This window comes from Tetranychus urticae, chromosome 3 (genome assembly GCF_039701765.1).
Source record: "Tetranychus urticae isolate SD_2017Ah chromosome 3, NJAU_TeUrti_SD_1.0, whole genome shotgun sequence".
NCBI lineage: Eukaryota > Metazoa > Arthropoda > Arachnida > Trombidiformes > Tetranychidae > Tetranychus > Tetranychus urticae.
The window spans coordinates 13,317,638-13,330,209 of NC_142960.1; the positions used below are offsets into that span (position 1 = coordinate 13,317,638).

Here is a 12,572-nt window from a genome sequence, read left to right on the forward strand (position 1 = left end):
TTTGTTAAAATTGAATACATTTTGATTTAACATTAACATTAAACTTGAAAGAATGAAAGAACAAGAAGGATGCGAGATGTTTTGTTGCACTACTTAAACAAAAATGATGTGTACTAGATGACGCAAACTAGAAAGAAAAAAACACCATTTTTGTTTAGTAGTGCATATTGCATAATTTAATTTTTTTAACATATAATGTTGTCTTGTATGTTATAATGTATATTATAAAATAAATAAAATATAAATTATTTGAAAAAACCGCGTGAAATAGTAGCTGTAGGTGACATTGCCACTATTTTAGACTAAAAAGAAAGAGAAAACGATTTAACACAAAAAATGCCCAAAAAACAACAAAAAGAAAAGATAAGGCTGTTTGAGCTAGCATATCAATTTTAATGATAATTTAATGCAGTCAATACTACAAAATAATCTAATCTCTCTGACTGAATGCATAATGCCCCTCATCCCCTTCGGGTCTGGGGGGAAACAAACCAATCAAAATAAAAAAGTTTCTAGGTGAGACAAATATTTAGGTAAAAAAAGTTTAATACCGCAGATGGCGATACAACATTAAATCCCTCCAAACTTACTTTACTGACGTTAGATGGCGAAAGCTTATCAACGACAACCATTTTCAGCCTTAAATACTGTAAATGAGATTTTTGAATGTTGAGTGTTCATAAGTCAAATAACTATTGATTTAATTGTTGAATCATTTGATTGTTGGACAGTAAGGACAGAAAATGTTCACTAGGAATTATTACAAGAAATAGAAGTGATAAATTGAAAGTACTTTTGGTATTTATAAGCAGTAGCTTTTATTGAAATGTAATTGACCAACATTTTGTGGATACAATTGATTGTTTGTAACAAATTTTTATATTAACTTAATGGTAAACAGTAAAAAATGAGAAATAAATAGGCTTTAAATTTCAGGGAATGATTATTTGTTGGAAACAAAGTAATATAAATGTTGGTCGGAGGCACATTTTTGATCAAGTAGTTTCTTGATTGGTAAAGATCAGTTTTTAATTCTCCAATAAGATGAGAGCTAATCCTGTTTCAAATAATTAACCATGCCGTGTTTGAAGATGATTAATCAAAAGATTGATTAAATTTTAGAGTACTTTAAAGAATGATCGATTGATTTTGCTTTTTGATGGTCCAAAATGAATCAAACTGAATTTATAGATAGGAATAAGTTATTAAAGTGTTTAATCATTCTTTGTAAACTTGAGATTGATATGAATTGGCCTTAGAGTAACTTGATGGAGAAACTGGATCAGATGGTGAAGATGATGATACTGAACTGGACTGTGATGGTCTAGATGGTTCAGTTAACGAGACAGTGGTTGACTTTTTAGTGACCACTTGTTTACTTGGAACATTTGAGACTGCCCTTGGTTTGGTCATCGCCAAAGGTAAAGATCCTCCACTTCCATAATAGTAGTTTGATGGATAGTAAGTTGAGGCTCTTTCAGAAGATGAAGTCATTTGATCAACTGATTTACTGTCAACAGATTTACCTTGAAGTTGAGCTTGTTGAGCGACCAATTCTTGTTGAATTATCGAAGCAATATACTCTTGAGGGTTGAACAGAGCATTTTGTAGTTGTTGTTCTTGCTCTTTGTATGATTTCTGGTTTTTAATTTGATCTTCGGCCGCAACTTGCGATGCATATTGTTGTTTCTGGTGTGCGTGTTGAATTGATTGGGATTTTGCAGACAGAGGAGCCACTGAAGATTTAACTGATTGTTTCTGTTTGGGTTGTTGAGCTGGAGAGATTAGTCTTTGTATTTGATAGCCAACATTGGAAACCTTGTCTTGTGAGCTTCGTCTAAGAGTGTGTTTGCGACCAAAAGGAATCTGCAAGTTGAATGATTCTCCAGCTGAGGGGGAACCCGATCCTTCAGATGACAGTTGAAATGGGTAGTATAAGTTCTTGAAATTATTTAGGGCAGCAGCAGTGGCAGCATCAGGTTTCACCGCAGTGGATAAAAGAGTTGAAGCTGATGTCTCTTGGTCACCAGAGGCAGCGGCAGCAGCAGCAGCAGAACCAGCAACGGGTCGAAGTAATTGTTCAAAATAAGATTGGAAATCAAATGGAGCTGATAAACCGGGTTGAGCTGAAGCAGCAAATGTATTTGGTAAAGAAAAGGCTGGATAAATGGATGAAGCTTGAGCTAATGGTGAGTAGCTTTCAAAACCGGTGAAATGAGCTGGATAGTGGTAAGGATAACCAGCGGTTGCAACAGCAGCAGCAGGACCGAAACCTGGTGGACCTTGGAAAGGTAAAACAGGAACAGCGCTTTGAACAAAGGCTGGATAATATGTTGATGCAGCTACATTGTAAGGTTGTTGAGTTTGAGCCGATCCTTGGAATCCCTTTAAAGTGAATTAGAAAGAAAAAATCAGTTAGATTGAGGCAATTTAATCAATTTTATCCAAGATTGGTTGGGACAATTAGCATAAGAGACAATTTTTCATAACGATAGTTGAAGCATAAAAATGTATTTTAAAGGGTGTTGCGGTTAGTAAGGTTCAAGCAATCACTTACCCAATGTTGATAAAAAGATAAAGATGATGATTATGAAGATAACGATGGCAAAGATGGTTGATGAAGGTGAAAATGATGAAACAAAATAACAACAAAGACATAATTTACAGTAAATGAACGAAATGAGAGCCTCTGGCCTCGATACATTTATCGATTCTCTTTTTGAAATTTTCAATTGTATTGGATAACATTTCGGGGGTAACACATTTAAATTTATCAATAATCAAATTTTTCAATTGAGGCAAAGTGGAAGGGTTAGACATTCTAACAAGGTCATCAATATAACCCCATAGAAAATAATCCAATGGATTCAGGTCAGGGGAACTCGATGGCCACTCAAAGTCACTCCTTCGGCTGATTAAATTTTCACCAAAATATCTCCTCAATAAATTCAATGCATCGTTGGTACAATGGGGCGTTGCCCCGTCTTGTTGATACCAGGTTTGCGGTGTAAGTTGGTCAATTTTGTTGAGCTCAGGAATGAAAAAATCGGAGATACATTCTTGATAGGTAGCTGAGTTGACACTTCGATTGAAAAAATAAGGTCCAATCAAACCATTCCAACTCAATGCTGCCCAAACATGAACCTGTGGTGGATGAGCAATTAACTGGTTAACTTCTGGCTCTTTTGGTTTTTTTGGTAACCACATTCGATGGTTTTGTCGGTTAACTCGTCCAGTTAAGGTGAAAATCTTCTCATCAGAGAACCAGATTTTTGTCCAATCGATTTGATCCAAACGAAGCATTTGCTTCATCCTCACACAAAAACTCATCCTTCCATTGATTTGATTCTGGTTCAGTTTTTGGCCTTCAACTGTTTTGTAAGGATAAAGGTTATTTTTCTTGAAAATTTTGAAGACTGTTGTTGGATGAGCCTGAACCACTGCTGCTGCTTTCCTTAGTGAAATTTTTGGATCAGCTCTGACCATATTCATCACTTCCTCCGTCTTTTTGGATGCTCTTCTTCTCTTCACCTCTTTTCTCTCGACCGTTCCTGTTGTCCTGAACCTTTTGATTAATTTGGTCATTTTTTGCCTTGACATCGATGGATATCCACTTTGGGTTAATTCCAAGTTTACCTTTTCACAGCGAGCTGTATCAGTGTCAAATTGTCGGTAATTTAAAAAAAAACTGATGACCACAAGGGCACGGTAAGAAACTAAATCAGCCATGTTGTTTTGTTATTATTTTGTTTCATCATTTTCACCTTCATCAACCATCTTTGCCATCGTTATCTTCATTATCATCATCTTTATCTTTTTATCAACATTGGGTAAGTGATTGCTTGAACCTTACTAACCGCAACACCCTTTAATATTTTCTTTGGCTATCTTGATAGAACCTAAATCTTGATGGTCAATCATGAATTATGTTTATTAATCAGTTTAATCAACATATCTTGGTTCAATCTATTTGTTACCTTGTTTACCGGCTAATATGATTCTGAAAATAATCTGATCTTGGTCAGTAAATACACAACTGGTTTGCACGAATAACAATAATTGTTGGTTGATGAAATCATTGATTGTCTATCTGTTTTATTTTGCTTCAGTATCTGGAATAATCAATTCCGTTAGAATCTTTTTTATCAGGGAAAAAAATCTTTAACTAATTCTGTCTTTCGCAATGTTGGGCAACATGAAAAAAACTGTTATTCAGAAAAGGTCAAGTTCGTGTTTCTCTTATTCTTAATTTAAATGATTTACCTAAAAAAAGCCATTCTAAAATCATATTATTTACAATAGTAAAACCTTATAAATTGAGTCCAGTTAATCATCTTCTTTGTCCTGGTTAAAATTTAACGCATCAGAATCAATTTCATCAACACAAAATTGATTCCTAATTAACTATCCATCCTGAATAAGGTAAAAATCAAATTAACAACAGCAGCATTAACCTACGTTAATTAGTTTTTTAAGCGGCTAAAAAATACTAAACACATTCATCATTATTTGATCAGAGAGGATAATTGTTTGGAAATAGGAATAAGAAAATAATGAAAAATGATGGTTTCAATGATAGATAGACTAATCAACCATTAACATGCTAATTATCAATCAACCTTTCAAGATGAATCTTGCATGGTTAAATTTAAATGATACTCTTGTCAGCTGATTTACAGGCACAATCAATCATTGGCATATATCAGTTGAAACAATGTTTCATATACAATTGTGGATGAAGTTTCAGCTACAAAAATAGCTAAACAATGATTAATTAATAAGCTAAACTAACCGATTGCTTTCGCCTGCCAAAGAATCGTTTCCACAGTCCACTGATTGCTCTTGGGGTTCGTATAACCAATTTAGGTCCATAAGCGTCACTTTCAATGTCTGCATTGGTTGAAGGTATGGTTATCCACAATAGACCAAAAGTGATTAACTGTAATCAAGGGAAGAGAATGAAAGAAAATACAATTAGAAATTATTATCAAAATTGTCCAAAGATAAAAGGATTTCAATCATTTGGCATCTGATTATTGATTGTTCACTTGTTGTATTATTTGAAAAATAATAATAATGATACTCATTTTTGGTAATTATTGTTACTTTTTTTAGACTTTGTTGTTGTTTTGTTTGTGTGTTGTATTTGTGAATGTAACCGTCTTGGTTTATACCTTAAATGGATTAACTTTGAATTGCAAGAACAATGGAAACACAGCAAAAATCAATGATCAATCATCACAACAATTACAATCACCTAATTGAGCAATCAATTTGAGGGTAAACAGTGGTGCACTTTTACCCCGATTAATTCAATCAACTAGGGTGAACTCATGCAATTGTGAAAAAAAGAGTATCTTGTTACGAAAGAGAAACAGAAATGTTAGCAATCAAAACTGTTCTCAAATCATTAATCCGTGTCCAAATTGTCAACCTCATTTCATCAATGGTTATAATAATCCTTTTGTTACTTTCTTATTCCAATTGTTGGTTAATTTTACGATTTCTCTCCTTTATGATGTCCATTATCATCACTATAACTCGTCAGGTGTATGAAAAATAACCAAAAGAAACGGCAAATAACAATATCAATTGATTAGAGTCCAATGTAAATCAATTTTCTTTGGTAAAACTAAATAATTTTGATCCTAATCAGTCTACGATTGAGCACCAGAAAACAGTTGAAGCCATTTGAACTCGATTTGTAATGTTGAATCATGCGCTTTTGTCTCAATGTAAGAAATCGTTTACCAGTAAATATTGTTTACATTTAACCAAAAATTACTCCTTTGAAAATAAATTATATTTTGATTTAGATATTTATTTAAGATTAATTTTTGTTGATTAACACTGTCCACGGTCACTCACTTCACCATGATTAATTAAGTTGCTGTTTAAAATGAAATTACAACCAGAATAAAACAGAAGATATGGTCACAAAATGATCTTGGATTCTCCACATTTAACAATGCTATATTACATGACTTTCAACATTTCAACCAGGCTTAGGTTTGATTGGATTAAAGGTAAGATTAAAATCTTTATTAATTTGTTAATGATGATGGAAGCTTTACTTATAAATACACTGGTAGAAGATTATTTAAATTAGCAATTTTGTTTGATATCAAAATGGAGATGGAAGGCAGAAAAATGTCGGTTGAACTGTTACCAATGGAGTAACCAAAAGATACCCTTTTATTCATACCATTGCACAACACTGTTAACCCTTTTTACCGGTAAAACATCTCTTTCAACGTATCGATTAGTCTAAAAAAATATTTTAAGATCTTCTCGTTTCCAGCTTATATCATTTCCCACTCAATCTCTGTTTTGATGTTATACATTAATGTTGTGCATTATTTGTACATGTAAAAATTATTGTTACATTTACAAAATTATTAGCATTAATTTGATTATTCTAATTCATCTTTCATTTTTTCCTTTTTAACTACAGTCAATATTCCCAAAATGAGACTAAATTGGCTTAGCTTTTTGTCCTATGTCACTCAATGATTTTAATTAATTAATGATCAAATCGCTACAAATTTTATAATTTTTGTTAATTTATCGTCATTGAGTCCGATTAACACTGCATTTTAATTATAATTCGGTTAAATTTTGTAAATTTTTTGAAAAAAACAACGTTATTTAATTAGTAACCTTGACAACGTCTCATTTTGAGATAGTCTCATTTTGGGAATATTGACTGTATATGTTATTTATTAACTTACCTCTTTCTTTTTCTCTCATTTCCCTGTACAATTAGGTTCAAACAAATTTGATTAAATTTACTTCTATGATGCAATGAAAAATCAATGTCAACTTTAACCTGAATCTAGGCCAAACCAGATCTCGGAATACAGGACCAGGTCTAACTCAGGAGTTGATTTTTTTTCTTTTTGTGGTTTTATTATTAGATGAGTGATTATAAATCGGATGTTACTACTCGAAATCGCCGATGGCTTCCTTCTGAACCTAATCGACATCCTCTGTCACCAACCATTCCAGTTGCTAAGCTTCGTTTATACAGAGAATTAGCTGCTGGAGCTTCAAGATCTCTTACGGATTTACCTCATTCTTATCATTCAAATTCATCTTCTCATCGAACAATCAATCGACCTCCATCTGTATTATCATCATCATCAATACCAACTCCGGCTCCCATGGATCGTGTAACACTCTCGTATCCGGGAACACCTACCAAATCAAACGGGTATGCTCATCAACAGCATTATTTACAGCAACATCTATCTGGATCAGCAACCGGAGTAGGTTATGGACGTCCAAGTTCAATTAATCTTCATCATCCATCCAATCAATATTCACCTGATCCATATGTCCAAGGAACATGGTCACTAGGTTCTCACAGACAATCAGCTTATCAAGATCGATACTATCCATCTGGAACCAATTATCCATCATCTTACAATCCTAACCTTGCCACAGGATCCTATCAAAATCAACGTGATCTACTAACAATATCACCATCAGCTTATGCTCGTCGCAATGTTTCAATTCCAATTCATTCTTCATCAGCAAGTGCAACATCAGCAGCCTTAGCGGCTCGATCATCAGGTCTTCCCGGGTCTGGTGGTTATTATCGTCAACATCACCATTCTGATCACGATTTAAGGTACATTAACCCAAATTCGTCTTACCCAAGTGTTCCTGGTTATGGGTCAGGATCATATGTGCAAAACCCGACAATACATCGATCATCAGGCTATCATCCAACCCAAGCGACTTCTAATAGTTCACATTACTATCAACAATATCCTCATCATTCCCGGAGTCGACATTATCGGTCAGAAAGTGATCTAGATGCTCTCTCCAACCTTTATCCATACCCAACAGATCCTGTTCGAACCCAATCTGGTGTCCATAGTAGTACTCATGGTTATCACTCTGGGACAATGGGACCATCAACTCACCAGGCTTATCCATCTTCTTCCTATTATGGTCAACATCATGACCCATATCAACAATCTCTTGAACATTCACGTTATGCTCAATCAAATCCATACACCATTTATCCAGGTTATGGTCAATCAACAGGAACAATCAACGCAACATCATCAACTGCCTCAGCCACAAATCGTTACAATCGATCACTGGATCGCTATTATTAACAATAATACTACAAGAAAACACCAAAGGTGCTGTTCAAGTTGATTATAAATATGTAAATATTTGAATTAACATTCCTAGTTAGAGTTAGGTTGCTAATTTAATCATCAATTCAATCATCATATTCACTTTTAATTCAAAACAAAAAGAAGAGAGAAATCACAAATTTAATCAACACATTTAATGGTAGCCTAAAATACCATAAACTTAGCTGAATTGCAAATTATTGTGATAAGTGCAACCCAAATTATAATAAACTAAAATAGTTTATCTCGAGAAAATCAAAACTTAAATTGTTGTTTGATGTGCTGAAACCTATTAATTAGGAAATTAAAAACTCAATTTCAATTGACTAGTGGCTTGAAAATTCCTAACTTTCATCAGCAAAGTACAAAGATTAATAGTAGTCTTGATCTCTCTCTCCTTTTCACACTCACTAATCTTTAATTTGAGGTTTAATGTTACTTCTTGAGCTTGATTAATGCAATAACAATCAAAAACAAAAAAATGAAATCACTTGAATTGTTCAACTCTTAATATATTTATGGTTGTTGTCAGGTTATTGTTATACAAAATTGTACAACAGATCAGCAAACAACATACAACCAAAGTTAGATGTATTTCAATGGTATATAAAAATTGACTTGTGAAATCTGTTAACAGTTGAGTTAAATTAGGATACAATTTAGTTATAACCAACAATATCACTCACATGAAATACCTTAATCTTAATTACCTGCTTAATTTTAATGTTAACCCGTTTGCTCTTTCCACCTAAAAGGATTAAATATTGGATTGAATATTGACTGAAATCCTATAGGAAATTTAACGTCTATTGGCCTTCGTCATACGCTTCCTTAAATTATAATCAACAAAAATGATTGATTATATTACAACAAATACCCTTTAATTTAAATTGTAACATCACCTTTAATTGTAATTATTTTATCATTATTATCATTTATAATTTAAGGTTCATTTTTTCAGATCTCAGAAATGTTATAACAAATGCATAAAAGTCTATTTCTTTTCCCTGTCCTTTTGGCATAACAAATCAAACAAAAACATATTAAATGATGATTTTAATTATTTGATAACATTGTTAACTATTAAGAGAAATGTCAAATTTAAGTTAATTAATAAAGCTTTTAACTCAAAATAATTTCATTTCAAGCTCAAATTTACAATTAAAACCAAAACAAAGCTCACAAACGCAAAATGTACCCATAACAATTGACCTCAACTGTATTTAAGCGTTATTAAGTTAAATTAACAGTTCTAATTACAATTTTAAATTATGAAAGGCAAGAAAAACGCAAAAAAACTCAAAAAAACTCATTTATTCTCATTTGTATTTGCATCAATTGTCACAGCCAAATGTCATGGTTTTACATGAATTTTAATTTTGTAAATTCATGATTCTTGTTATCCAAATGCGGAACTGAATTAAGCATGAAGGTCACTATTGAAATTAGCTTAAGTTCAATCAGATCTATTTGTTGAAGCTAAACATTGTAACTTATTTTAAGGTAAATCATCTGTAGTTAGTCAATTACAATGCATTGCTTATGCCGTTCATTCACATTAACTTTGATATTAGATGTTGAAGTAGCTAATAACAATTTGGTTAATGTTGTAAATTAAATTGCTGTAAGTTGATCATTAGTGTTTACTTTGCCTTAGATGTTATCCAACTGACCATTAAATGTAATTAAGGGAAATGAAAACAATTTAAGATTGAATTGTAGGATTGGTTTGAAGGTTTGAAAGTTTCGTTTAAATTGTTGATTATTTTAAAACACTAGGAACAATCAATATTGGTTAGTGTAAGAATCGTTGATTGATCATGAAGAGTGGGTTGAAGGGATTGAAAGTGTATCCATAGAAGCAAATGAACCATTGAAAGTGTATTGGGAACATAATTCATATTGAATTGGAGATTTTGATTGGGTGAAGATGAAGAAATGAACTGGCAAGCAAATGGACACAATTAAAGGGTGAACTGAATTAACAAAGTGACCTGAAAATAGTCAAGAGCAATCAATCAATGGCAGGAGAATCGGGAAAAAGATTAAAAGTAAATCAGATGAAGGATTGTTGATTATGATGTTACTAGTGATGATAATGATGATGGTGATGATGATTGTGGAGAGGGCAGAATGAAGTTAATTTAGGAGGTAAATCACAATGAAAGGAAAACGTAAACATTGTCATTCCAATTGATCAACCGTTACAATATGATTTGATTTTTGTCATTATTTTCATGTTGGAAACAAATCGAGAAATTTAAGTTAACAATTCAAACTCATTTTAACGTTGAAAGTATGAATTAAGGGTGAAATAAAATTGAAATTAACCCAAACAAGGCAACAATTCAGATCTTCAAGCTTGGCCTGACTTCAAATCCATGTATCAATAAAATAACATTGATTAAGATTATTTCTGTATTTTAAATGTTACTTCATATTAGCACTCATGACTCTAACTGTTATCACGATTGTCAGGCCTTAAAGAAATAACAATTTAAATTGTAACAATCATCTTACAAATGTTGATCGTTTAGCTGTGTTAATGGGTAAGATTGTCAAGATGTTATTATTGCTGATTTGCTGATATCAACCACTAAATAGTCTCGATTATTGAAATTATCTGATAATTTTGTTTCATTTTTCTCTCATTTATAATTTGATTCTGTTCAACTAATATAGTTAAAGGACACAAAATTGGGATAATAACTTTCTTTGATACTTTTAGCCCATTGATACAACATAATGAGTACAATTTTCATCTTCAATGCAATTAATTGTTATTTTGGCTCATTTTTTTGCAGCTCAACAACAATTGTTACTGATTGTGAGATAATTGTAACATGAACTGTTGGCTAAACATACAAGAGTAAATCGATGTTAAAGATGTTCACTTGAAAAAGGTAAGAAAAGGATTGATTAGGCTAATAAGTAATGGGTATACAAGCAGTTGAAAGAAGAGCAAAACTGTATTTATGTTGATTTTGCTATTTGACAATTTTTATCTTATTTTTATCCCATTTTGAAGGCAGCAAATTTGATATAACCAACAATTTCAATCACTTATTGATATGGGTCAATCAATTCACTCCAGGTTCATTTGAAAATTGATATGGCAATTGTTTCATCAATGTTCACATCCAACAAGATCAAGTCCTAATTTTACAGTTTTTTATTACTCGCACCAAAAAAATCATATCCATAACCAGAACAGATTGAACAGTAATCCCTCTCATAGTGCGACTTTACCAGGGAAGTCTATTCATACAGTAGGAAAATCTTTCAAAGTCTAGATATAATTTAATTTAGCTAAAAAAATTAAACATTAAAACAAACTTGATCAAGAAATTTATGAAACAGGTGAAAATGAACGAAATAAGGTCTAAAGGATTTTCCTTGAAAATAGACAAAGCTAACCAAAGAGGCACATTTTGAGAGGAATAACTTTACCAATTTTTCAATTCACCAAAAATCCATGAAAGGTTAAATCAACAAAGGTAAATAAATTCACTTTTAAGTGTAAAAATTGAAATTAACACAAATTTACAATAAAACAACACAAAGCTGTGTAACTCTGGCAACACCGAATGTAAACAATATGTTGAGTTTAAGAGGGAAAATTGAAAATATAATAAAGTTCAACTTACAGTTAAATGTATTTTCATTTTTGATTGTAATTTTGGTAACAAGGTAAAGAGATGATTAATTTGTTTGATAGAAGACACAAATGATGTGAAAAAGGGTGCAAATGTAAAATTTGAAGATTATCTTTCCATGGAGGGTTGAAGCGATTGGTTGAAACGGTTATGTCCAGTGACAGTTATATCCACTTGTCAAGGGTAAATGTCAATGGTAACTCACAAGGTGATGATGAGTTGAAAGGTTAACAATGAAGGAAAACAAACAAATGATGTTCAATTGATGTCTGAAAGGTTAGCTACAGCGACCACAAGGTTTAAATGAAACTAAACAGTTAGATGAGCGATGAAGAGCCTCTAAGAAAATAAAATAAAGATGATGATGGGGAAAAGATCCGCATCAATGGTGCATCAAGACACACAAAAGGGCGATAAAAAAAACTCCTCCTTTCCTGCCCACTGAATCGTCCAAATGGTTCAATCTCATGGAAACTGGCCCAATCTATACCGGTTCAGATGGAAAAACAGAAGAGCCCTGAAAGGACCAGTTGATGTACACTTAAATATGGAAGCAAGATGATGATGAGAAGGATGAAAATGATGGTGATGATGGTTAAGATGCGATCAACAATATCATGAAAAGATGAGGAAAACTGGTTTAAAATCTATTGACTTTCGCATGTTTCATCTTCATTTTTAAACCTCAACAATCTTTCTGCTCCTTTTTTTCTGGTCATCTGTTTTATCTTCATCATTTTGTTTAACCACTTTTCATTAACTG

General features: G+C 32.5%; 2 protein-coding genes across 2 annotated transcripts; one reads left to right on the plus strand and one right to left on the minus strand.

Annotated features, from left to right (window-relative positions):
- Positions 1 to 793: 793 nt before the first annotated feature.
- On the minus strand, positions 794 to 12,572 carry LOC107359913 (uncharacterized). Its single transcript, XM_015926509.3, has 3 exons — positions 11,801 to 12,572; positions 4,793 to 4,939; positions 794 to 2,385 (listed from the first exon to the last, which is right to left on the minus strand). The coding sequence occupies exons 1-3, from the start codon at positions 11,816 to 11,818 to the stop codon at positions 1,219 to 1,221; spliced, it is 1,332 nt and encodes a 443-aa protein (XP_015781995.2). The 5' UTR covers positions 11,819 to 12,572; the 3' UTR covers positions 794 to 1,218.
- On the plus strand, positions 5,733 to 9,286 carry LOC107359915 (uncharacterized). The gene is made up of 2 exons (XM_015926510.3): positions 5,733 to 6,026; positions 6,767 to 9,286. The coding sequence occupies exon 2, from the start codon at positions 6,918 to 6,920 to the stop codon at positions 8,127 to 8,129; it is 1,212 nt and encodes a 403-aa protein (XP_015781996.1). The 5' UTR covers positions 5,733 to 6,026; positions 6,767 to 6,917; the 3' UTR covers positions 8,130 to 9,286.